Source organism: Astatotilapia calliptera, chromosome 7 (genome assembly GCF_900246225.1).
Source record: "Astatotilapia calliptera chromosome 7, fAstCal1.2, whole genome shotgun sequence".
Classification (NCBI taxonomy): domain Eukaryota; kingdom Metazoa; phylum Chordata; class Actinopteri; order Cichliformes; family Cichlidae; genus Astatotilapia; species Astatotilapia calliptera.
In genome coordinates, this window is record NC_039308.1 from 57,580,909 (window position 1) to 57,607,481 (window position 26,573).

Genomic DNA, 26,573 nt, shown 5'->3' on the forward strand with positions numbered 1-26,573 from the left:
GCAAAACATTTTGCATTTATTTTAATAATACTGGGAGTGTTTGCTTCCTCGTGCTACGGTCACATGGAAGGTAAACGAAGTTGTCAAAGTTGCGCATGTTCAAACCAAATCTCTAAGATGCCTTTAAGGGATACACTTAACGGGGGAGCTGCTATTGAAATAGATAAAATTAAGCGAAATTGAACTACTGAAAAGCTAAACTTAATTTGACTGCATATAAGCACGTTTTAATCATCCTAGTGGAAAAAGATATTATATTATTTCTTATATTATTATTTTTATTTGAAGCAGGGGCGCGTCGACGTAACGTTCGCATGTTAAAGTACATCTTTACGAGGTACACACAAACGCAGCACACAACAACCCCAAGTGAGAATTCATTCATCATGGGCTTCATGCTGTCAAGCTAGCCGTTGTATTTACGCGGGACGTGTGTAATAAATAGTTAGTGAACAGTAATGCCATTTGTAGAGCATCGCCAGTATCTGTAAAGCCGCAATATCTGCGGCTGGATGATTTCTAAGTTGAGCGACACTTTCCTGTGTGGTGTACTGGGAACTCACGTCTCGTGTTATGGGAGAGACACGGAGGTCAGACGAACGGTGGACTGTCAACAATAATGTCCGAGTAAAACGAGACTGCTGCTGCTTGGCCAGCTGTATGTTAATCTTCTAGCACTGGTAAGGATGCTACAGTCTGCACTGAAGACAACATGCTTATTTTGTAGCTGCATAGGTGGAGGCTTTGCCGTGTGACTGTAAAAACATGGCCGATCAGGTAACTAGAGCTAAAGAGATTCTGACTGCAATGCAGTTAACCTAAGTGGCTTTTCGTGTTAGCCTCGTGTTGCTAACTTAATCTAGCACACTGATAGTTTGTTTTTTGTTTTGTTTTGATAAACGGCAATCCTGTAGATAACCTCAAACCGAGTGGATCAACCTTTTTGAAAAACAAGAAATACAAATTCTAGTTTAGCTTTTAGCTAATTAGCTAGTGAGCTTGTAAACAGAGGAAGGGGCTCTGCACGTTATCACCAAAACATGTTTACCGACGCCTCGATGTTTCCTGTTGCTAAGGGCAGTGTTGACAGATTTAATTATATATGTTGACAGATCAGCGTAAAATTGAATCATGCCTGGGAAACTGAAGGCCAAAATTGTGGCAGGGCGCCACTTGCCTGTGATGGACAGAGCCAGTGACCTTACTGATGCTTTCGTAGAGGTAAGAGAAGAATTTATGTACTTAATTTGTTTACAGCAGTGTGGCTGTACATGAACTGTTTGTCCTAATGCTGATAGTCACTTCCCCTCTAAAATGAGCCAAGAAAAGCAATTAGGCATTTTAAAAAGGTGTCTGATTACGTTCCAGGTCAAGTTTGGAAACACAACCTTCAAAACTGATGTCTGTCCCAAATCCCTCAATCCACAATGGAACTCGGAGTGGTTCAAATTTGAGGTAAAATGCCTCTCTTTGAACATGAGGGACCGATGTTATTACTACATTAAATTGCAATCAGATTCTGTAGATTTCTAAACTCTCCTCCTCGCTTTTGCCTCTTGTTCCTCTTCATGCCTTGCTGTCTGTAGGTCGATGATGAGGACTTGCAGGATGAGCCATTGCAGATCACAGTATTGGACCATGACACTTACAGTGCTAATGATGCCATAGGGAAAGTTTACATTGACATTGATCCACTGCTTTACAGTGAGGCTGCTTCTGTCATCTCTGGCTGGTTTCCCATCTATGATACCATCCATGGTATAAGAATCAGCTAATCCATCCACAATGATCACTAATTTTATTTTGTTTTCTTCATGGCCTTATCTATATTTCTATTGTTTGTCATCAGGAATTCGAGGGGAAATAAACGTCATTGTTAAAGTGGAACTCTTCAACGATTTGAACCGTTTCAGACAGTCTTCATGCGGGGTCAAGTTTTTCTGCAGTAAGTTTGGGTGGATTTTTGATTCTAAATGCGTCATAAGACACAATTTTCAGATTTATGTGAGGGAGAGCAGTTCATTAGATGGCATTGTAATCAAGTTTTTTGTGTCATAATGATCTTGCCAACAAAAAAAGGGGTTATTCCTTAATCAGCAAAATTATAAGCCGTGTCAGTGCCATCAGCACATCTGTAAACAAGGAAATACCACTTAAAACTGTGCAGTAAAGATGGAATATCAGCTATAACAAACCTTTCTAGTGAAATCTAAGTTCCTTCCCCTCTGTTTTTGTATGGCAGCCACATGTATTCCACAGTGCTACAGGGCAACTTTGGTGCACGGCTTTGTTGAGGAACTCGTGGTAAATGAAGATCCAGAGTACCAGTGGATTGACCGTATCAGAACTCCCAGGGCCTCCAATGAAGCGCGACAGAGGCTCATCTCTCTCATGTCTGGTAAGGAAATTCAGGTGTGGAGGAATGAGTGCCCCAATTTTCCCTGTTTTGTTAACATGGCCGTGTGTTACCCCCCCGTCCAGGAGAACTACAGAGAAAAATAGGGCTTAAAGTGCTGGAGATGGGTGGGAATGCAGTAGTGGGCTACTTGCAGTGTTTCGACCTGGAAGGAGAGTCGGGCCTGGTGGTCCGGGCCATAGGTACCGCCTGCACGCTGGACAAACTCAGCTCTGGAAGTGCCCCTAACACCAATACACACATGCACCCAAACACAGCTCCTGCTTCCAATGCCTGCAATTCCCCCTCTAAAGATGGAAAGGAGTGAGTATGAACCAACATCACGAGCATGCACACTACTACCTCTTTTATGTGCAAGACTGTGAGTTATGGGAAAGACGATTGTGTGTGCACGAGAGGGAGAGTGTGTGGATTAAAGCGTGTACTGTATAAAGGTTTATGTGCACACTCCTGTGTGTGTCTCAGTACCTCTTGATTCCCCTTTGCACTTGGTGTGTCCATTGTATCACGTATAGTGCATCATAAAACTAACAGCACACGACATAACCTGAGACACACACATGTACAGTACACACACAGCCATCCTCAACCCCCTCCTCCTCCCTTGTCTGTGTCTGCTCTTTTAGACTCCTCTTGCATGGCTTTCTGCTCTGCCTCTGCATGTTCTAGTGCTGCATCTTTTTAGTGTGTATCTAGTACACATGTTCTGCTGTGCCTCTAACTATGTGGTTACTCACTTTTTTCTGCTTTTCCCATCATAAGTGATTTGTTTTGTGGTTTACATCCAGTTCCTGTAACCTTAACGACTTGGTGCGCTTGTGTGCCTCTTATTCTCTTCAAACTTTACATCTGTGTGTCGGCGTGTGAGATTTTGTGTAACGGGGATGTAAACATCTGCTGGTGGTGAGATGAAATGTGTGAATTTAATTGGAAAACTTTTTTTTTCGGTGAGGAGAACAGTCATGAATGTCCACTAAAAATAGGACAAAGTGATGAATCGAAGCGAGCGTAATTATTGTACCGGAGTTCATTTTCTTCTTTCTGTTATGATTGTCTTTCTTCATCTTTCCTTTAAGACTTACCTGCATTTTGGTTTTTCTTGCAATTAAGAAAGTGTTGTAAAAGAAACCCCTATTTCTTCTATGTTATCAGAATCTAAACAGCTATCTGTGATTACACACATTCTTGATTGTTTTTAAACTGGTTATTCAATGAGCTAAAGCTGCCATGATTCGGGATTCTTGTCGTTTAATCTCTTTCGGGTATTTATTGTTGTTTAATTTACTGACACTGTTCAGCAGTAGTGAGTATAAAGCGAAATTCCACTAAATTAAATCCATTTAGTAATTTTGGGTTTGACCTCAAGGTCAGAGGTCAAGTCTTGTGAATTCAATAACTTGATAAGGTTATAATAACAGATTTTTAATTTCCCCATAGGTGTATCTAGGGCTGTGCGATATGACCAAAATCTCATATTCCGATATTAAGACATCTATCGTCCGATAACGATGTAAATCACAAAAATGTAACATTTTCTGTAAATTCTGTGAATCTCGGGCAGCTCGACTTGCCTGAAGCGTTTCCAGCTGGGCATCGTACCTGGAGTGCAGTGTTTTAACTGATGCATGAAACTATACATTTTTAGACATAAGTTGTAACGGCCGCCGTTTTCTTTGTGAGTATTTATTACACAGCGTGCTGCGAGGAAAAGCCTGTTCTAACGTTTGAGTCTAAGGTTTATTTTTTAGCACCTGACTGCTCTTTTTTGCTTCTCATCCGTAAACACTCTGCATCTTTCACGTGATTCAGTTTATTTTGAAAAGTCTCTACAGGATCTTGAGCTTTATTGTGAAAGGTTTATGTGGAACAAGCGGACACGCGGTGGATTTACCGTCGTTGTTGCTAACCACAATGCATTAAAATCAAACGCTTGTCTGTCTGTAGTGTGGTTATATTAAATATAAGAGAAAGAGAGAACTTTAAGAAATTAATATAGCCACTACAGTGACCATCAAAATAATGAAAAAATATTGCCGTAAACAGTTTATTTTGCGACACCACGAAACAAACGATAGCATAAAATGAAACTATAGACGTTTTTATGTCGTCATCCGATATATATCTTATATCAAACACTAGGAGGTTGAGGGGCAGTTGCCAGTCATTTACAGTCTCAATTCCTTCTCTTCAATAAATGCACTTTTAGTTACTACAAAAAAATACAGTCACTTTTTTATTTAATTGTCTATCTATCTTTGCTTAGGCCTCCTTTACTTACTTTTCAGTAAAAACAAACAAACAAAAAAGACATAATGAGAACAAAATGGTGCCAAAGTGGAAAACAAGGTCATCAGATTTCTTTTTTTTTTGACCAACAGTTCAAGATGTAGCGGTTGGATATTTTACACTATTATAAAATAAAGGACCTTTCTTAATCAGTTTGCTTAAAATTGATATCCACAGTTACTCCATGTATTAAAATGATTGCTGATTATTTTCTTTTACTTTTTTTTTTAATATTTCAGCCATAATGGAGAATTTTAAGGTTTCCCAGGGAGCCATATAAAAAGAAATTCTTTCCAGGCTAGCTTATTTTTGGTTACTTATCTGTACTGCTGTAGAGCTTTCGTTACCTTTTTTTCCCCTCGTGTTTGCATCCCTGCTCTGTATATGTGTGAGACTGAGATTTCAAACTGAGAGCTGCGTGTTGTTTTTGTGCTTCTTTCACATGACTTTAAATTGAATAACAGTGCAAAAAGTGGGAGTTTTAACAAAAAAAACCCAACAACCTCTTTTTGCTGTTCTTTTCCTTTTTTGTCTCCCTTTTTCACTCTACTGCAATGTTGTGTTGTGTTGGTTCTTGTGTGCACCTCTTTCTTCCTTTCTGCCAACATTTGGATTTGGACGTTTCTCACCGCTCGTGTCCATATCGGCCCTTCGTCTTCCTCTCTCTCTTTTTCTTTGTCTTTCTCTCTCTCTCTCTCTCTCACTCTCATTCTTTCTGCTGATTGGCCCAGGTCTCCCCTTGCCCACGGATGCCGCTCCACCCACAACAGCCCAGTGCATTCGGTCTGCAGCTCCCAGAGACTGTCCCAGAACTTCTCAGTCTCTGTACCCACACTCATCTTCACTGGTACGCAGAGGCAGGAAAGGAAATAGGTGCAGGAGAAAGGCAGGAAATCAGAAATGCAGTGTAGCAATAAAGCTATAAGATAGAAGCATCAAGGCAAAGAAGGTAGACAGACCCTTATGTCCTTAAAAATGATTTTTAGTCTGGAATCCCTCCACTTCTCATTTTCTAATTACTGCGGGGTGGGCAGTCGGGTTTGCAGTTGCATCAGCATTTCTGAGGAAGGGCCTGTAATCACCCTACAGTCACCTGACCTTTGCTTCACTCTACTGGGACACATGCTTCAGCTCGTCATCCTCTGTTAATCTGATCTTTTTTTGTCTGTTTTGCCATATTGCTTTCTTTAGTTTCATTTATGTGTGTGTGCGTGTGCTGTTCTTCGTCCTTACTTTTTGCTTTTCACGCTTGCTTTTGTTTTTTTGTTTTCCAGCCATGCGTAGCACCTGACAACACACCTCACCCAAAGCAAACAAGTGTCACATTAAAAAGTCACCCTTCCACTTAACAACCTCGGTTCACTCTCACCCACATATGCGCACACATACAAACGCTCAGAGGGGTGCAGTGGTGACTGACGTGTGTGTGTGTGTCATGTTCTCCTGGCAGGCCGGTATTTGTTGAGGATCTGCCCTCGTCCTCCGGCCCGCCAACCCCTTTCAGAGCCCTTCCCACCTCCTCCTCTCCTCCCCCCTTCTCTCCCTCCAAGCCATGCAGCCGCCAGTCCTCATCATCAGACACAGACCTCAGTTTGACGCCCAAGACGGGTAAGAATACTTGGCCCCGTCCCTCTTTCCCATTCTCATCCCTCCCTTCTCCTACACTTCATATTGGTGCTGCTGTGTGGTTTTGTTTTTCAAATTCAGTTTATTCAGTTCATTTTTTAAGAATATTTTAACATTATTTTCTGTTGTAAGTTTTATTATAAATATTTATTAAGCCTTGCCTCGTCTCCCACTTGTCCTCAGTGGCCTGGTGTGTCTTCTTGTTTCACACTTTGAAAAACAAAACAAAAAAAACCAAAAACATTTTTAATATTTGTAATATGAAACATGTGCTTCATAGCCTGAAGGCACACCAGATCTCTGTATTTGTTCCGTCCCCTTGTTGTTGTAGCTTTAGAAGCACTGTGTCTCATGGGGGCTGTTGTTGATTGAAGGTCACTTCTCCATTAGTAGTCATTATGGTTAATCATTGAGCAAGAGATAATTTTGGTAGAACTCTGCCCTAAGGACAACTTAAGCACATTTTAATGCAGGCCACTAATCAATGCCACAAAAACTGAGGAACTTTTCACCACAGCTGCCCTCCCGAGCCCTCAGGATTGGACCTACATTTTCCCCTAATCCACATTCCTCCTTTCTTTCCACTTCATTATCTTTCTTGCTCATGTTTCCTCTTCTGTGCCTCCTTTCTTTTCCTCTTAAGCCATTTTCACATGTAGATTGCAGGAGTCCAGACTTGAATCTGATTGAATCTCTGGAGAGATCGGAAAATGGCTATGCACCAACGCTCCCCGTCCATTCTGATGGAGCTTGAGAGATTCTGCAAAGAAGAATGATAGAAACTTCCCAAAAATAGGTGTTCCAAGCTTGTGGCATCATACTCAAAGTTTTGCAGAGAAAAATGAATTTAATCAATTTTTGGAATAAGGCTGTAACATGGCAAACTGCTACAGCTGTGAATACTTTTTGGGTGCACTGTATAGCTAAGTCTTTAGGATTTAACACTTTTTCAATAAGATTTGACTGAGTTGTAGACTTTTAAGCTTTAATTCGAGGCATTTGACAAAGTTATTGCATTAACTTGTTAGGAATTACAGCCAATTGTTTACATAGTCCATTACATCCAATTTCAGAGGAATGTTCTTTTGTTATTCCGTGATAATTTAAAAGCAGATAAAAAAATCTAGGGCTGATTCCAAGTTTAGAGCTTGCATTTAGTAGCTGACCTCAATATGAGATCAAGAGATGTATAAATACAAGTTAAAGTGCTCATCATTTGGCTGAAAGACCAAAAGAAAACAGAGAGCATCAGCTTTAAGGAACAACATTCTGGTGTATTCTTAAAAAGAAGAAATGAACTAGCCAGTTCAGCAACATCGAAAGGCTTGAAAAACCACAGAAGACAAGTAAAGTCCACTATAACAGAATTATTTCCATGTTTAGGAAAAACAGCTTCACATCTAACCGAGTGAAGAGCACTTTTGGTAAAGTTGGAACAATCAACGAGATGCCTGAACTGAGGTTTTCACAGGTCGTGACAGGAAGGCCAGATCAGACCGCCGGGAAACATCTAGAAGAGCCTTCACAGTTCTAGAAAAATCTTTGGACAGATTGAAACCAAGATCAACTTGTACCATAATGATGGGAAGATAAAATTATGGAGAGCAAGAGAAATGACTCATGATCAGAAGCATTGATTGTCTGGAGTTCATGTGTGAAAATGGCTTTTGCTTCCCATCATTCTTCAGCATTTTTCCTTTTTCTCTCTCCTTACAACCAGTACATACAGTGCACATTTGATAAATGTCATTAAATTATTTGAATCGAAAGTATATTTTGGGTTCTGCAACACTGAAAGTCATCAGTTTGTAGTTAGCATGCTAATTTAATTAAAATGTGGACCAGCCATGTAATGTATTGACAGCTGATCCGCTCACCAAGGTCAGTATCAGTACAATGCCCAGCTTACTTAATACTAGCTACCTACTTTGCATAGTTCATTTCTCTATGCTTGTGTCCACTTTCCTCCTCATCGTGCTCTTCTCCATCTTCTCAGTTGTTGTGCTTCTACCTACTCTCTTCAATGCTCTCTGCCTATCCATTCTCAATATATCTGTTTTCTTTATGCACCCTCCATCTTTTTCTCTGCTGTTGGATAGAGGAGCCCCATTCAGTGAGATGCAGACCTGGGATCTTCCTCTGCCCCAGCTCCCCCATCCTTTCCACAGACACTCTGTCCCTTCCTGGTTCTGGCTCAGTGGGCTGTGGTCGTGGCTCTAATCCCAGGGCAACCACCTCAGCCCCACTCTCCTCCATCCAGTCAGACTCTGCCTTGCTGAGAAAGAGCGTGTCCTTCACTGAGGACCTGCTGCTGGCAGCCTCCGGTATAGTAGGCCTGCTGTGTGTCACCGAGTGCCAGAACCTTATAACAGTGAAGTGTTGGCATCTCACTCATTTGATGGGTCAACAGCAGGACTGTTCACACCCAAATTGTCTTGACTGGTTTTGTCAGAAACACTAACTGCTCACAGTCCACAAAACTACTGTGAGAGTCCTATTCTGAATACCTTAACTCCCAGCATGTGGTTTGATGTATTTTCTAGTGCACTAAATGATCAGAATAAGTTAGTCTGAGGTTCATGAGGCTGAAGATCATTAGGTTTTTTTTTCATCCAAGTTCAACTTTCTCTTGATTTGTTTTAACATGAATGCTGCAATGTAATAATCACCTGACAGTTTGTTTGTCTTTGTGTTCGGCTGACTTTTGTGTTTAAAATGACAAAACTGAAGCCAGGCTCTCCTCTGTGATCAGGAATGGGCAGTGGAGGCAGCGCCGGGAAGGAGGCGGGACCTCTGAGGACCCTCCTCAGACAACAGACGCAGACAGCTCTTGAGCAGCGGGTACGGTGACAATGGTGTCACTCATCGTCCACGCTTACAAACAATTAATTACTAGCTCACTACTGGTGCAGACACCTGAGACTGAAATGCAATGTCACAGCTGACGAGCCATTTTGGAGAGTTGAGGGTTTGACATTTGTGTTGGCGTTGCATATCAGCCTCAGATCTCTGTGCAAATGGTGAGTTTTAACACAGGTGCATTCTTTGTGACAAATTCATAACTGACATTGGAGAGGTGTTTAATGGGGATCGGTCTGTGTAAGACCAAGTAATGTTCCATTTTTTGTGTCTCGACCACTTATGCTATTCAGGGAGCATCTTCCTCTGGGTTATTGTTAAACGCCAGGGTATGTCCCATCAGTGTGACACCTTCTCACTCTCCACCTTTCCCTTGAAACCCTAACCAAGCGGATGACCACCACCTAGCCTGAGTCAACTCCTAACCTAGCTCTTTTTTTTAATTTTTTTTTTATTGCTCTGCACCCTCCAAACCCTAAAAGATTGACAAACATGTAAGGCAGAGTGCCTGAGGTTAGGAGTTGGGCTCCCTTCTTGTTCGAAGGGGTGTGTTTGAGACTGTTCGTGTTTCGTCTGGATATTCATCTCAAGTGCCTCCCTCCTTCCAGAAAAATTTCCCGAGTTTGACTTTTGGTTTCCCGTATCAAAAACAGGAATGAGCATACTCATCTCATCAGCTCATTCTTGTGACCTGGCTCAGAGTGGGAGGAGCTGTCAGACAAATTGGAAGACATCTTCCTTTTGTGGAGTAGTGGATACGATTGAAATTTGTGGCATTCCCACCTGATTTCTGATCACTGAAGCCATCCATCACATACTGGTCCTGCATGGCTGGGAATCACTACGTCCCTCTGCTTTTCTGTAAGAGTGTTGTCTCTTCAACTAAGAATGAATACCAGCAGGCTTTGTTTCCTGCTCCTCGTGTGAGTGAATGCATGGATTTGCATCACATTACTTGGCTAGAGACAGAAGACCAGCTGTGTTCTTAGTGGGCAGAGACAAGCATGTAAATCAGAGTAATGATTCACAGCCGCAAACTACTTTGTCTGTCTTTGTCCTTCACTTTCAGCTCCAGACCTAATGAATGCATGTGTATACAGTAGACTCAAAAGAATTCAATCACTACATCAGTGACACTAAATACCTAGGCTTTCATAGATGTTTTTCTCAATCATTTCCAGCTGTATTTGAAATGCTTTTGAGTTTTATTCCTACATGGGTAGGCTGTAGTGGGGAATCTCAGTGGACAAAACCTGCATGGGGGGCTCATCACACTCTGTCCTTGGTGCATGTTTCCACTTATCCTATACCTGCTGTAACTTAAGTCTACATGCATCATGTTTTAGACTTTAAAAACAGTTTTGATTGATAATCACCTGCTTCAGTGTGTATTGGAAGAGGAAAAAATGTGAAGTTTGATATCTGGTTCTGCTTTAGGATTTTCCAATTTCTCAGTTTTTGCATAGAATTGATACTGTGAGGTTTCTGGGGTTGAAAAATATTAAAAATATAGGATGATCTCTATTCAAAGTATTTACAAATTAATTTTTTTTGTTATGCAATATAAAGATCTTATTAGTAGTGTGCAAAGGTCTTGAGCTAGCCCTTGTTTTTTTCTGGGGGTTTTTTGTGTGTTTTTTTTAAACTAAATTACCTCCAAGCAGGAAGTAGGTGGTTTTGAGCAGTAGTTCTCCAGTGTTCTGAAAGTCTTTCTAGGTTTTTTGATTTGCATGTTGGCTGCTTTTTCATTCATTTTCAGTCCAGTCCTTGTACGTGATAGTTTTTCTTATTGTTTTTGTCAAGCCACTAAAAACTGATGTCTTAATCATGCAAACATAAAAAGGAATTTAACCCACATATGTCTGCACATTACAGTCAACTTGGCAAAGAAACATTTTTAAGTTGTATCTTTAGGGACTTTTTTACTAGCAGACCATGAGAAAAAAAACACTTTGTTCACTTTTATTTAGTTGACTCTATGAAAAATTGCAAATGTAACATGATTAGATAGATGTATTTTTGCACCAACAAGGTGATTTTTAAAGAGCTATTAGCTGAGAACCAGATGAACAGTAATTGAAATTCATATATTAAAAAAAGGAAATAAAATCCAGCAAAGACCTGACACAGGACCTCGCTGTGGCTTAATTTTTCAGCACAACAGTGATTCCAAACACAAAAGAGTTAAAAGCATACATGGCTAAAAAAAAACACATGAAGTGAAACATTAACACGTGAATGTTCTTTAAGAAGCCTGGAGAACTTTTCCTGAAGACTACTGAGAAGGACGCTTGGCTGAAAGACTTCACACTTTAGTGAAGATTTAAAGGGGTCCTATTGACCTTTCAGGCTAGTTAGAATTGTAAAAACTGTTTTTGCCTTATGTACTGTATTTCATTTATGTTTGTAGAATTCCCATTTTCTTGGTAAAATATAAAGAAATATAGGCTGACTCAAGACTTTTGCCCACTACTGTAGGTGTTGTATCTTATAGTGGTGTTTTAACCACCTACCTAACGCAGAACAAATTAGCCTTGTCAGCAAAAAGTAAATATTTGAACTCAGTTTTGAGTTGAGAACCTAATATTCACCAATGTATAAGTAAACATGAGACACAAAAATACTGGAAAGGCCCTTTCTGTAAGTGACCAGTGTGTGTGTGTTTTTTTTTTTTTTTAATTAAATGTGTAGGAGTTCCCCTTCTTCACCTTGACGTCGTTCCCGCCTGGTTTTCTGCTTCATGTTGGTGGAGTGGTCAGCGCTCGATCTGTCAAATTACTGGATCGGATACACAACCCCGGTGAGTTCAACACACAAAAGCACACAAGTTCCTAACGTAGCTCGTCCATCGCGCCATGAAAAGATAAGAGTGAGCTTTTTCCATTGACCCTACAGTGTTGTGTGTGTTTGATCTCGTTGCAAATGGCTGTTAGTCAATGCTACCCATTATCCTCTTGTGTTGCCAAATTTTTCCAGTGTATGGTCCTACTCCCAATTTGTTTGCAAAGGAAAAAAAAAACAATAAGTTGACGGTCAGACTTAAGTTTATCTGCAAGTCCTGTAGGTAGCAGGTGAAAGCTGTTCCTGGTCACGCCGATAGGCTGCGTCTGCAGTTTGTTCTAAACTTTAGGATGGGCTATCATCACATGTGTCAAACATTTTTATGGATAGGGGCAACTTTCACCTTGTCGTTTGACTCACTGGCTTTATGTAATTAATAGTCTGTGCTGGTCATGTGGTGGCTCTGTGTGTGTGCCTGTGCTGTGGTTGCTGTGTTGTTGTCGTGCACTGCTGCCCCCTGCGGCTGAATTGCAGTAGTGGCGCATGGCTCCAGTGTTTTGCCTGCTACTTCTGTTGTGTGTGTGGTTGGCTGTAGGTGGCAACATATCGGGGTGCTGTGGTGTCTTGATTAAGCTCTGCCAGCCTTTCTCTGTCTTTATTGAACTCAGTGTGTTGAATCTGTTCTTGTGTTAAGAGGGGCATAATAAATACACCTTCAAATGAGATTTACAGACATTTGCTCGTCAGGTGATCACCTGCCTGTTAACAGTGTTGAAATGCCTGAGTCCAGTTTATAGACTTAGTAGTTTTACCTTTTAGCTCAGTTTACTAATAGCCTACCAATATGAATGAAGGATGTCTGAGAATCTAATCAAAGGGGAGTGTTGATGAATGTGGGCTGGGTTAGGATAAGCAGGGCTCTTGTCAGAAGTGGACAGGGGAACTAAAATAAGACTGTAAAAAAGGTGCTGTGATTAAACCTGTAGTCTTGTTTAAATTAGACTCAATGACCCTGATTGAAACTCCAGGATTAACTTGGAAAGCAGTCTGAAAAGAGCCCTGTTCACTGTTGCCTTTCTACTACAGAAAAACATCAAAGGTACCCTGTGGAGTTTTTCTTCAAAAATAGCACCGGGGAGCAATATTTTTACAAGTGCATTACTTTTTTAGCTTGTTTTTACTTCGACAATAACAACAATAACTTAACAGTTATGCTCTGCTTAACTCAGGCTTGATCTGCTGGTTATTAGCAAAATACATTAGCTAATGCATGTAAAAGCACTTCATGTAATGTTTTATAAATGCATCCAAGGCCGTCGTTGTTGAATCACTGCAGCTAAATGTTGGCAACCCAGATGACTTCTATCACTCACTCAGGTTGGTCGGCCTGCTCCAGACTGGCACCGTTTGAACCTGTTGACTGATGATTTAAAATCGGAGCAGGGGGGCATTTACAGTAAGAACATGCCCGGTGCATTATGATGAGACGCATTCGTTTTTGTTTACGTGAAAACTCCACAGTGCGCCTACATGTACTTACAGTCGCTGCATGCTCCTTTTTGTGTTGTAGAGCTTCTCTTCTCCTTATGTTAAAAACAAAATAAGTAAATATAGCCTGACGCTTTTACTCATCTCAGTTCTCCTCTCTTCCTCATCAGTCTTTTTCTTCTCTGTCAGATTGTTTCAATAGGACCTAACTTAGTTTGTCGTCGCATTAGTGACTGTGAAGTGGTGTCTGTCTTTGCATAGTGATTGTGGAGTGCTTCCGTTGTGCTGTGTCGGTTTGTTAGACTGTCTCTTCTTTTCTTTTTCTCTCTTTTCTGTACTAACGGTGTGTTCTGGCCCAGCCTTGGGTAACACGCGCTCATACAAACTGCTAGACTGGAATAGTGTCACTGCAGGTATTTTCCCCCCTTTTAATGCTCTCACCCACAGGAATGATGGCAGCTCAATGAAATTAAACCCATGTCTGCTTAGTGTTAAACTATAACGCCCCCATAGAAAGCTTAAGTAGAATTCAGCATAGCCTCATATTGCTGAAAACGTCTGACTTCAGTGAGCTGCCATCTTCCTCTCTCTAATCTGTGTGTTTGCGTGTGTGTGTGCTGAGTTTAGTTGAGCATGCCCTGCGTCCCCACCCCATCCAGCCTGGCCTGGCTACCCCACACCCAGCTCATCCTGCTGCACAGAAGAGCTCCTGCTCTTCACTAACGTTGTCCCAGCGCTGTTTCTAACGCTTCCCGAATGAACATTGTGGTCAAACCTGTCTAGACCAGAGGAGGTTTAGGAGGTTTACTCTGTCACAAAGAGCCACTGAGGCATGTGCATCCTTAACTCACTGGGCCGTATTCATACTGAGAGAAAGAAAGCGAAAGAGAGAGAAAAGTGATGAATGGATGCATGGAAAGAAGTCGTTGGGGGGTGCAGTTGAGGAAAATTAACTGGATCTGGGACTTTACGGTGGGGATGGAGGGAAAGAGGTGAGCTGACTTAAATAATGGAGTAGATTTGATGGACTCTAGTGAATGAATATGGCCCTTCTCTGCCCATGACTGTGCACGTGGTCATGAGTGTGCACGTTGGTGAGCCTGTGCCTGTTTGACATAACTGCTTCTGGTTTAAAGAAACCCACCTCATGGGCCTAATGCCTGACCATCAGTCATTGTTCTTCATCTCTTCAGTTTCACAGCCCATTCTTCTCACCCCCTCATTCATTCCTCTCCCCTGTCTCACCTACCATTTGAGTTTCTCTCTGTATTTGGGAGGCTCTGTCAGCATGTAGCGCTCCCAGGGAATCATGGGGTGAAGCTCAATACTCTAATGTAGCTTTTTTTTGGTCATGTCCTCTTTGTTCAACAGCCTAAAACAACCATATGAGTCAGATTAAGCTAGAGCTGGGCGATAGAACGATAACGATATGTATCGCGATATAACTTTTACTCGATAGAGAAATTAAGCTATCGCGATAGACCTCGCCGCTCTTGTTCTCTTAAAAAAAAAAAAAAAAAAAGGTCAGCAAGTCTGGAAATACAATAAACTGGTGCATGCGTCACACTGTGCGCCACGTTATTGTTTCGGTGAAATGAATTTCTACAATACTGTTACTGTTAATTCTACTCTCTGCAGTGTTTAAATGCTTACATATACACACAGTTACTGTCCGTCCACACATACGACTCTGTTCTGCTTCTATGCCCCAGCTTTGTTTACTTTTTCCCACCGAGGCTTCTAGACTTCTGATTGGCCAACATTTCTGCACGGTTAGGAATCTAGCGCCACCTGCTGCTTTGGCATGTTCATAGCAGCGTTTTCCTTCATTTCTGCCTTTATGTGTGGACGGGATTATTTTTTAAAACGAAAACGGAAAATCTCAGTTTTCAAAAATACCCGTGTACGTGTGGACGTAGCCTCAGTCTCTGACTGGAAGCGCTAATTCGTCATTCGGCTTTTGTCAGACTAAAGTAACTGTTAAAACTGTTTGAAAAGCTAAGCTATACAACAAGGAGAGATTGAGAATTTTCTTTTAGTTCTCAGTTTATTTGATATTGACAAAAGTTAGTCAGTTTTGTCTGTTCTTCTGTAAAACAAACTAAGATTTATTTTTAGAATTAATATTTTGTTTCTAAGTGGAATTGACAATTTAGTCTGTTTCGTTTGTTCTATTTTGAAACTTAAACGCTTTAGCGGCTGCCTTTTGTGTAGTTTGCAATATTTGCCTTTATTTATCTGAAAAAGTCTCATGTTCCTTAAGTACATCTACCCTGTTGAACTTATTATGGGAAATAAATATTTAAAAACAAGCTGCTGATTATTTCACATTTTACTTGTGAGCAACGGCACATTTAAATCTTACAAATATAGTTATTTGGCTTATATCGTGATAGATATCGTTATCGCCTGAAATGAAAAAAACATATCGTGATATGAAAAAATCTCATATCGCCCAGCTCTATGATTAAGCTCTCAACTTGCAATGATTTGGCTTTAAAGAAAAAGATGTTTGGAGCAAAGCCTCATGAGAATATTGAAACACACCCATGGTTTAGCATAAGTATGATGAAGGCTCGATCGCTTTAAAATTACTAGCTTTGTCACCAGGATAGGAAAGCACGTTTAAAATTAGGCGTAGTGTCTTCTTTTATACCAGATTTTCTATCTATACTAGCAGAGCCACATAATGGCTGGTGGCTGTGTCCTTTCGGTTAGTGCAGCTGGCTGAAAGGAGACAAAGAGAAGGGAGACATGAACATTTATATGATGTCCACTAATGAACTAATCTTGTCTGACCATTGACTCTGCCTTCATCATCATCATCTCTCTGAAATTCTCACAAACCATTTTCAGTGTCAGTTTGTTTTACAAACTCACGGTTGGTTTTGGCCTGCTTTGATACACTGATTAACCCATAAAACATCAGAAAATACAAACTGTAATGTTGGCTGTTTGTTGATTTTCTGGTAAGTCAAAGCAGTCAGATTAGGCACCGGATTATGCACAGATTTCCTGTTAGTGTTGTTTGGATTTGTGAGGGTACTGCATTTTTAACCTATATTTTAGTGTTCAGTGAGGTGTTTTGATAAATAATTCAGTTAGAAATGCCTCGTGAAGGCTGTTTGATTTAGAATTGTGTGTTTCGCAGATGAGCCCGAGACTCGCGATGCCTGGTGGGAGGAGATTCGCCAGGAGATCAAATCTCATGCCAGAGCTCTCGGTTGCCATGCGGTTGTAGGGTACAGTGAGAGCACAAGCATCTGGTATGTACTGCGTAAACACACAGAAAAGTGATGCACTTTAATCCCGAGTTTGGTACAAAACACTTGGATCCTTGTGATTTCTCTCTTTGTGTCCTGCTCTCATTGCGCCTTTTTGTTTTTCTCTTTTCATTTCTCCCATTGGCTCAAAACAGCGAGGAGGTGTGTATTCTGTCCGCATCTGGCACAGCAGCCATCTTGAATCCTCGGTACATGCGTGAAGGCTGCCTGGACATCGGCTGCACCGACCACAGGTTGGTTTCTTTTTTTCTTATTGTTCAGCTCAAAGTCTCGGACAGTCTGAATGTCAGTCATCACGTGTTTATGACAATGCACCTTTTTGGTTTTTGTTGTTCTCCAGGTTTGAGGAGCCATCGCCACCGAACTGTGGCTTCTGTCACATCCCGTACGATGAGCTCAACATGCCCTTCCCTGCACAGCTCACCTATTGTTACCACTGTAGACGACAAAAGGTATCAAATACAGTTAATTTCTTTTTAGGTTAAATAAAAGGTTTCTGCTCTTTAAAAATATCAATAACTACTGCCTTTTTTTGTAAGGTTCCTGATGTGCTCTTCACAACAATTGACCTGCCATCAGAAGCAGCTGTTGCAGGAAAGGGCTGCCTTATCCAGGCCAGGTATAACACCTCACAAACCCACAAACCCTTCTTGATATTAGCAGAAAAGGAGTTAAAAGGCTTTAAAAAAATATTACTTAGGGAAAAAAACACACAAATCAAATCTATAAAAGTAAAGAATATTACAAGCATTTCACTCTATAATCTAGCTATAAATTATAACTTTTACAGTAGATATTTCAGATAACATAATTTATAAGACCCAATATTCTTCAGTGGTATCATGTGGACTAAACAATACACCTCAGACGATGCATTTTGACATCAAAGGAAGTTATCAAAGTGAGCAATTTTGACCAATCAAGGTCAATTTTAGACCTCAATTGGGTTCAGTCAAGCAGGTTTTCTATGAGTGAATCAATGCACCTTCAATGCCAGTGCCTCTTATCTGTCAGGCTGTGCCGTCTAAAGAAGAAAGCCCAGGGAGAAGCGAATGCAACGGCCATCTCTAACCTGCTGCCTTTCATGGAATATGAGCTACACACTCAGCTGATGAATAAGCTGAAACTGCGGAGCATGAACGCGCTGTTTGGCCTGCACATACAGATCAGTGTTGGCGAGAACATGCTCCTGGGTCTGGCTGTAGGTTAACCTTTCATGCTAACAAGTGATTATGTCGCTTTTATGTGTGGTGGATCTTAATCGAAGAAAACGTGTGTGTGTTCAGTCTGCTACAGGTGTGTACCTGACAGCTCTGCCTGCTCCAGGGGGTATCCAGATAGCAGGGAAGACTCCAGGAGACTTGAGCAGCGAGCATATATCATCCATTCAGAAAAGGATTAATGACACCATAGCTGTGAACAAAGAGCTCTATCAAATAAATCCTCCGGTGAGACAGTCAACACTTGCTGATACAGTGAACTTATGGAAGCTGATCTTTGTGATAAAGCCTGAAAAGTCTCACCTTTCAGGGCAGGTTTGTGGTAATGTAGGTTTGTTTCCAACTGCAGTAGCTGTGGTGTCATGTATGAAGCCTTTTAGCACAACAGAACTAAAAAAGTTAAAATTTATGATGTTCAGACATGGTAAAAACTTACCCTGATGAATGCGCTATAACATCACTGTTTGTGGTCATTTTATACTGCAACAAGTGGGAACAGTTTTCACATTTTTTTCTACTTTGAAAGAAAAAATATCTACGGTCTATGACCAAGAATATTAAAGACTAGTGCATTGTCATCAGGCTTTTACATTGTATGGACAATACTAGTGTTTTCCATTATTTTGGTGATATTTTACAGTGTTAAAAAACATTTTATGAGACATACTATACAGTCCAGACTATAGTTATGTGGACAGTTACCTTTTTATTTTGTTCTCCAAGCTTTGTTGATTGGATACAACATTAAAGGGTCAAGATTTACAAAGATTCAAAGTGCCCGGCCAACTGGAAACTGTTTCCTGGGTGGCTGTGTGTCATGGCTCAGAGCTGACTATCAACACTTAATCTTCAGTTACAAGTAGAAGTTATGTGTCATTAAATGAGAAGAGAGGAATTGAACATGAAAGAGAAAGAACTCCATGTTGGTATTTGTTTTCCAGAAAATCTGAAAATCATGGTGAAGGAAAAAAAAAAAAACTTGCTGAAAAGCAAGCCAGAAATGCTTCACAAGTACATAACTTGTTCTCACCTTTTAAAGGAAGAATTCGTGACCAGATTAATTCATGATTAAAGGATCAGAAGAACAAAGGGGCCAAGTCATATGTGTATATATATCTAGATCAGGGGTGGGCAATCCACGAGGGCCGGTGTCCCTGCAGGTTTTAGATCTCACCTTGGGTCAACACACCTGAATCACATGATTAGTTCATTACCAGGCCTCTGGAGAACTTCAGGACATGTTGAGAAGCTAATTTAGCCATTTAAATCAGCTGTGTTGGTTCAAGGACACATCTAAAACCTGCAGGGACACCGGCCCTCGTGGACTGAGATTGCCCACCCCTGATCTAGATAGCTAGATAGATAGATCTTTTGACTTAAAGCCCCCTCTCTGTTATTGTTTCAGCCCATATGGCTGTGTTTGCTAATGTCATATTGCTAGTTGTTAATTAATTCACTGCTGAAAAAAAGCATAGGGACGAGTGTGCAGGTGTGCACTGTAGGTGAATTCTCTAGATGCATTAAAAATGGTCATCAGGCACATAGCCGAAGCAACCAAAGAGCCTTCCAGGGTGAAGAAGTGAGCTGTCTTTCAATCGCTGTGTTAATCACTTGAGCCAAATCTGTTTGAGACCTATTCAACTTGCTGAAGGTCAGATTAAAGAAAGAGTCCCTAAACGTTGTCTGCCGTGCATAGGAAGCAGTCCTTTCCATACTGATGCACACCTTCTCAAGTGAAATCTAAGACTTGACACTTTAATGTAGTACATGTCATCTTATTTAAATCCTCTGTGCTGAAGCTGAACAACTTCTAACTGTCCATATATGCCTGGGCTGTATATTCTGTTCTTTGTGAATCGTGATAAACTTACCCCTCTTGTCTCTCTCTGATCATTAAAGAAATTATTTGCCCTGGACCCTGAGGTGTTCTGCGGCATAAACATGGTACTGAGCATGCCAACCTTTAGCTGTGAGACGCAGCAAAGCATGACAAGTGTTTCACACTATTAATCTCACACTATTAATTGCAGCTCTTAACTGGGGACTTTTTTTGTGTGTGGGGATAATACATAACCCACACCAGAGTCACCTCTTCAGATGACTCACTGCAAAGTCATTTTATAAGTTGTTAACGTACTTTGATTATGTCCATCTCCCCTGACCAATCACACTCTCCCCTGCATATATATTTGTGTGTGTGCGAGTGTGCGTTTTCCCAAATTAACACCAACCATGAGTGTGTGTCAGTAAAGTTGACTGGGTGAGTGAGAGCATGTGGATTGTTACTAACACAGTCATTCTACTAGTTACAGTACAGATGTACAGATGTTAGATACAGATGTGATCTTCTGCGGTGTTCTGGTTTTCTCTCTGACGTCCCGTCTGCTCGGACGCTGCGTCTGTTTTGCTTGCAGGAGCTTGCAGAGGAAGGGGTGGGCTCTCCAATCCCTGAGCCAAGGCATCGATCCAGACTTTTTCGCTCCCACTCGGAAAGCTCAGACGAGCTATCAGAACTGGATCTGTCCCACGGCAAAAAGGATGCCTTCGTCCTGGAGGTGTGTATCTGTACAAATCAAATCAGTACACGCCAGTTGTAAATGCCAGTTTAAATGGTGACAATGTTTGATCACTCCTATAGATTGATGACACCGATGCCGTGGAGGATATCCACTCCCTCCTGATCGATGCACCTCCCCCCACAGGTACATGCTGCACACTCACTCTGGTTCAGTTACAATGGATCGTTATGCACTGCACACAAGTTAATAATTCAGTCCAAGCTCTAGCAGGTGCCATTGTTTCTGTGCTTCATTGCATCTGCTTCAATGTCTTCAGGTTTCTACAGCTGCAACACTGAAAATATGCCTGGGATTTCTAACTGGACTTCAGGAGTACAGGTACGTACCGAACGTAGTTGTAGCAATACTAACCATTATTGCAGAATAATTATTTTAGAAATAAATACAATTAAGTATTAATTCAGATCTGTGTAAATCTGTGTCATCCTTTATGTTGACAGATGTTTACATCAGTGAGGGTTTTGAGGTTGAGCAATGCCAATCTTACTAACCAAGGCTTAAACAAGATCTTTACTGACCTCTGTGAGAACCTGCTGAAGGTAAGAAACCATCATGGAGCAGGTTTCACACTGGCACTGTTTTTTGGGGGGTTTTTTCTTAGTTGAACTTGCTATGGTTGTCTGTGTTTAGTTTTGGGTTTTACAAGTCTACAATTCATCATGTTTGTTTCAGAGTTTTTACTTCAAGCTGCGCTCTATGATCCCCTGCTGTCTTTGTCATCTCAACTTCACCGTAGCAGTGCCAGAAGAAGAGCTCATACAGGTGAGACAATTCAGGCTATCACTCATTTGTCAAGCTGCCAGAGCAGTGAATGTAATTGAGAGAAAATTTTTTATCTACTGCTGTTCCTCTGCTCGTCTCCCTGCGCAGGTCACAGTGACAGCCGTTGCCATGACCTATGACAAGGAACAGACTCAGGAGAAGACAGCTGAGAAGCCCATCAACAAAGGTCAGTCTCTCTGTTAATTTTACTTCAGTTAAAGCTCTGCTCAGATGAAGGAAAGCTTTCACGTCCAGTTTAATACACTCAGTACTCATCAGTCAAGGAAAAAAAAATTCAAGCTGTATCTATGAAGTGAGCCACTACTTGACTCCAAATAATGCAATAACTCAGCTTAGGTAAGTTGATATCAATATTGAGCAAAGCTGAGAATTATTGCATGATTATTAGTGAAGTAGGAAAACAAATATTCTTTTAGGATCTAAGCCAGGATGTCAAACTCATTTTACACGATAGGCCACATACAACCCACTTTGGCTGATTCTGGCCCCTGAGGTCTTATGTTTGACACCCCTGCTCTAAATAGTGTATTGCTTTTTAGAAACATCCCTGCTAGTGCTGTGTGTAAAGTTGAGTGTGGTTTTTGTGTGTATCTTTTTAGGGAGCCTTGAGGCTGAAGAGCAGCTGCAGTTTCCCCTGGAATTGTGTGCAGACTCGTCCTCTTCCAACATTCAGACAGCATCCAAAATCTCAGGTATCATTAACTGTATTTTTACCTCCCTTACCTCCGTTACCCTGCTTCACTAAACAGGTATCACCCATCTCGTCCACTAACACATCAGATACAGTCTCTTTATTCACCCCAGCTGCAAAGCTCTGCCAAAACCAGCTGCTTATAGTCCGATCAGCAGGTAAATGAACTGTAGTAGACAAGTGAGAGTTTGTTTTGCCGTGAACTTAGATAACAGTCTGTGACGCTGTCTAGAAGAGACTTTGTGTTGGTGACCCCCATTTGCATTAGGCTAACACAGCCATGGGATAATGGGGTGGGGGTGATGGTTAAAGCTAGGCAGCGCCTGCTGTGTTCGCCTTGTGGCAGTAATCGGTTGTTACTGAACTTTTCTCACCTTCCGACAAGGACAAAGTTAGACTGTGATGGTGTGTGTGTGTGTGTGTGTGTGTGTGTGTGTGTGTGTGTGTGTGTGTGTGTGTGTGTGTGTGTGTGTGTGTGTGTGTGTGTGTGTGTGTGTGTGTGTGTGACAGGTGTCGGAGAAAGTACCAACATGTCACCCAGAGGTAAGCTACCTTCTTGTCTTTTATTTTCCCAGCCCCTTCTCCCGCTACCGAAACTACTACACTGCCCTGTTTTGACTTTTCATCCTTTAGTCTCGGACAGAGTTATCCTGCACAGCTCCCAACCCTCATCCAGTTTTGTTCTTTTCTGTTCGTTTGTTTTGTGTTCTGTTTTGTCTTTTCGTTTTCTTTTCTTGTTGTTGTTGTTGCTGTTGCGTTTGTGAATGCACGTGTGTGTGTGTGTGCGCGTGTGTGTGTGCGTGCGTGCGTGCGTGTGTGTTCTCTCCAGCTGCCTCCGTTGATTACGGTTCCTTTGCAGACAGATGCAGCACCTGGCTAGAGCTGCTTAGGCTGAAAGCTCACACCATAAGACGAGGATCAGTTAAGACAAGTAGGAGGACACAGTCTCTAGCACACTCTGGTGATCATACCCACAAATACAGAACACGGTTCACAAGCGGTCACACATACGCGCACACACCCCTCCATGCATGCCACTGGGGGGCGGAGCATTGTAAATCAAGCACCAGCTTTGTTTTTGTTTTTTTGGCTAGAGTGTGAAAGTTGACGCCCCGCCCCTCAGAGGGATCCACAATTTGCAGCTTGCCAAAAACAGTGTGTCACATTAGAAAGGTTTTTGCATTTTGTGTGCAGCATTTTTCTCAAATAGCTTGTTGGTTGCAGCAATTTCATGAGAACCTCCGGAGGGTTCCTTTTATTCCCCTCCCCTGCTTTTGCATCACTGATTCTTCTTATGCTTGGAAGATAGGAGGAGACACTGTATGAATGCTAAAGGATTTCATGTCTGATTTGTTTGGGAACACACTGATAATCACGGTGGGGCGGGGGTCAAAGCTTTTCTGCAAGAGCTCGTGTGACTTTTCAGATCTGTGCATGTTAAGTAAACTACAGTCTAATATGTGGCTCTGAAGGTTCCTGGTTTGATGGATGTAAGCCACATCAGGTAAATTTGCAATAAGATATTGGAGCATCTTTCACACTCTGGCTTGTGTACATGTGCCCAGCCTCAGCCTCACAGCTGTTTCTGTCTGTCTCCATGTCTGAAGCCTTCCTCACAAATGCCAACATATAGAATAAAATCTCTCATGTACTTTGCTGTAAGCACTCTATTCACACTTGTAAACAGCTGTGCCCAGGTCTGTCTCTCTGTCTGCAGACATGTGTAATTGTTTGTTTGCATCAACTGCATGATATGCATGGCAGCGCACACGCGCCAAGTGATTGTCTATTGCATTCTCAATGCTGCATGTAAATCTAACAAACACACACACATGCCTAAGCACATGTAAGTGCACATTTTACTCTTGCTGTGCAAACCCTAACAGCTGAGTTTCTGCATTTTCATTCCACTATGACATTTCTTTCTGCTTCAAGGCTCATGTCTGCTTTTAATCTTTCCACTAGTTTTGAGTTTTTTCTGGTATCTCCATTCCCGTTTTATCTCTTCTTTTTCTTTATATCCCCTCTCCTCTCTTCTTATTTTTCTCTTCACGTCTCCCACTTGCTTCTGCCTACACTCTCTCTGAACCTGCAGTCTCATCTTTGGAGCGCTGCAGTCCGCTTCAAGAGGGACGTTCCCGCTCGCTGCGCTCCAGTCGCTCGTTTGGAGGCAGCTCGGTAACGGTGGTGAAGATGACGCCGCTCTCCTTCCTTCCCGGGACACGCATCATTAAATACCTTGGCATTATCAACATGTTTTTTATCAGAGAGACGACATCATTACGGGAGGTACGAGCGACGTCAGTAAAATATCCAAAGTCCCGCGGTCATTTTGCGCAGTTTTAAACGTAAAGTGTGTTTTTGTTCTGTGCAGGAAGGCGGTGTCAGCGGCTTCCTTCACTCATTCATCGCAGAGGTGTTTGCGATGGTTCGAGCCCATGTAGCGGCCCTCGGCGGCAATGCAGTTGTGTCTTACAGCATGAAAGAATGTGTGTTCATGGAAAATCCGAATAAAAATCAGGTGATATAAACTGCACATTACTAACAGGCGGTTTATCTCAATACTGGCTGTTCAATTGATTAAATTTTGTGTACTTGTTCTTCTCTTAGGCTCAGTGTCTCATAAATGTAAGCGGTGATGCGGTTATCTGCATCAGCGAAACAGACCAGGAGTCCTCAGCATCTACGGCAAATACTGGACAGACCGGTGGCAGTGAAACTGATGGGGCTACATGACAATGACACTGGTCCCCAATTCTGGCTCCAAGAAACACACACTAAGTCAACACACTTTAAGTCTAGCCGTCCAAATCTGACTGACTTATGTTTGCCTTAAAACTCTATAAAAGATCCAAAGGCTTGGACACAGCGAATAAAGAACCATTGCTCAAGCATGCAAAGCAATCTATATTAATATAGGAGTGTGGGATGTTTCTTTTTTGTTTAAAGAGAACATATTTTGCAGGACATATTATGGAATTTCAAAGTATTTAAAAACATTTAATTTAAAACCAGTCACCGACTCCTTACACCTAACCTTCATATTAAAGCCATCCATGCTGGGGTCACTCGCAGCCACGGTATATTGGTCATCCAGTCGGGTATGAGTAAGGCAGCTATGACTGATTTGTCCATCCACGGATCACAGATGTCGCTCAATGACTGAAGTAAAAGGGATACAAGCTAATGATTTTAAAACACAGTCAAATTCTTACTCAGTTATTTTCATCCCATGTGTTGAGCACCAAGTGAACAGATTATGCATCAGGCAAGGCAAGTGTTTAAATTTCAACTGAGTGGTGCTCTTTCTTAAACTATAGAAAAAATAGCCTGAAGTGGAAAATTTTGAAGCTAATTCCAAAGAATCCAGGTGGACATGTGATCCGTTCACTGTTGTCCAATTTTAATGTTTTATGTCTAAACTGGGCTCATGTTGAATTTTTGAGAATCTTGCTAATTAGTTTTAAAGTGTTTCTCAGAGGAAGTCCAAAATTGTTCTGCAAGTGTGGAACGATGGTGTCACAGCTGTATTTCTGGGAGGAAACTCATGTTACATGCATATAGATAACACAAGCCAAAATTACAGGTGTTATATGCACATATTTTTGTAGAGCAATAACTCCCTTTAGAATAGCCATTACCATATATTCAGTATAAAGCTATTTAAAACTATTAGATTATATTGCTTTATCTTAAATTCAAGTGGCATAGCAGGTATGCTTTTTATTCACATGCAACTGGAGTGAGCAGGGAAATGGTGACAGGTGTGATGTCAGATGAATACAAACAAAACTGGTGAGTTGATATAAAGCGGGTCTTTGGGATGTCGTAGCAGGGATCTGTAATAGAATATAAAAAATGAGGTTGTTTTGAAGTATTTAAACCTTGATCTCTGGGTATCGAAGCAACTGACGTCCTCTTGATGCATTTATCTGTGTGTGTCAAATTTCACATACCTTCGCCAAGCTTAATCGCTGTTTCGTGGGCACTCGTGTTTATGTTTAGAGTCTTGCTGCTGGTCTTCTGTCTATTGTGGGGGGTGGGGGGGGGGAGCAGCTACAAGTGTCTGTGCCACCTGAAAACAGACTGTAAATGTTCTCCAAAAAAAAAGAGAAAAAAATCAGATTTCTAGTATTTTTGTAAGTTAAAGAGTCCTACTACTTAATTCAGCTGTGCAATGAGTTTCATGATGTTTTTGTGTCACTGTGTCAGAGGATTAGTGGTACTCTGTTTTGTGTGTGATCAGCTGTTTGTGATTAGTTTCATATGTTTGTGTCTAAAACTTGAATGTAAATACTTGGAAGCTTTGGCTCTTTGACTAGCAGCATGCAGACCCATTTTTTTTTTTATTGCCATGACCCTGTATGCTTGCCTGATAGGTCTTGCACAATAAACCTGAGTCAAAGTGACAGCTATTGGTTTCTTGTTTTTATTGTTATTTGTTTAATTTGATGAGCTATAAAAATAGAACGGGATCTGTAGTTGTCTTTTTAAAGATTATTTCTGCCAATACAAAAACAAAAAAACCCCTCCCCAAACCATAATTTAAAAAAAAAAAAA

At 41.3% G+C, this 26,573-nt stretch overlaps 1 protein-coding gene across 15 annotated transcripts; it reads left to right on the forward strand.

The window, feature by feature from the left end:
- Nucleotides 1–108: 108 nt before the first annotated feature.
- On the forward strand, nucleotides 109–26,424 carry c2cd5 (C2 calcium dependent domain containing 5). Of its 15 annotated transcripts, none has more exons than XM_026176051.1 (31): nucleotides 109–680; nucleotides 1,113–1,221; nucleotides 1,369–1,455; nucleotides 1,587–1,758; nucleotides 1,850–1,945; nucleotides 2,243–2,398; nucleotides 2,482–2,719; nucleotides 5,434–5,549; nucleotides 8,428–8,652; nucleotides 9,081–9,169; nucleotides 11,879–11,987; nucleotides 13,816–13,869; nucleotides 16,608–16,722; nucleotides 16,875–16,973; nucleotides 17,081–17,192; nucleotides 17,280–17,359; nucleotides 17,755–17,941; nucleotides 18,027–18,188; nucleotides 19,860–19,904; nucleotides 20,375–20,515; nucleotides 20,599–20,662; nucleotides 20,796–20,857; nucleotides 20,980–21,078; nucleotides 21,212–21,301; nucleotides 21,410–21,488; nucleotides 21,922–22,014; nucleotides 22,524–22,556; nucleotides 22,843–22,974; nucleotides 24,109–24,302; nucleotides 24,388–24,534; nucleotides 24,624–26,424. In XM_026176051.1, the coding sequence occupies exons 2-31, from the start codon at nucleotides 1,132–1,134 to the stop codon at nucleotides 24,747–24,749; spliced, it is 3,492 nt and encodes a 1,163-aa protein (XP_026031836.1). In that variant the 5' UTR covers nucleotides 109–680; nucleotides 1,113–1,131; the 3' UTR covers nucleotides 24,750–26,424. The 15 variants fall into 15 exon arrangements, with proteins under 15 accessions (XP_026031836.1, XP_026031833.1, XP_026031835.1 ...); XM_026176048.1 differs by lacking the exon at nucleotides 5,434–5,549 and adding an exon at nucleotides 6,153–6,310 and having other exon boundaries at nucleotides 112–680; XM_026176050.1 differs by lacking the exon at nucleotides 5,434–5,549 and adding an exon at nucleotides 6,153–6,310 and having other exon boundaries at nucleotides 113–680; nucleotides 22,843–22,944.
- The last annotated feature ends 149 nt before the right edge of the window (nucleotides 26,425–26,573 follow it).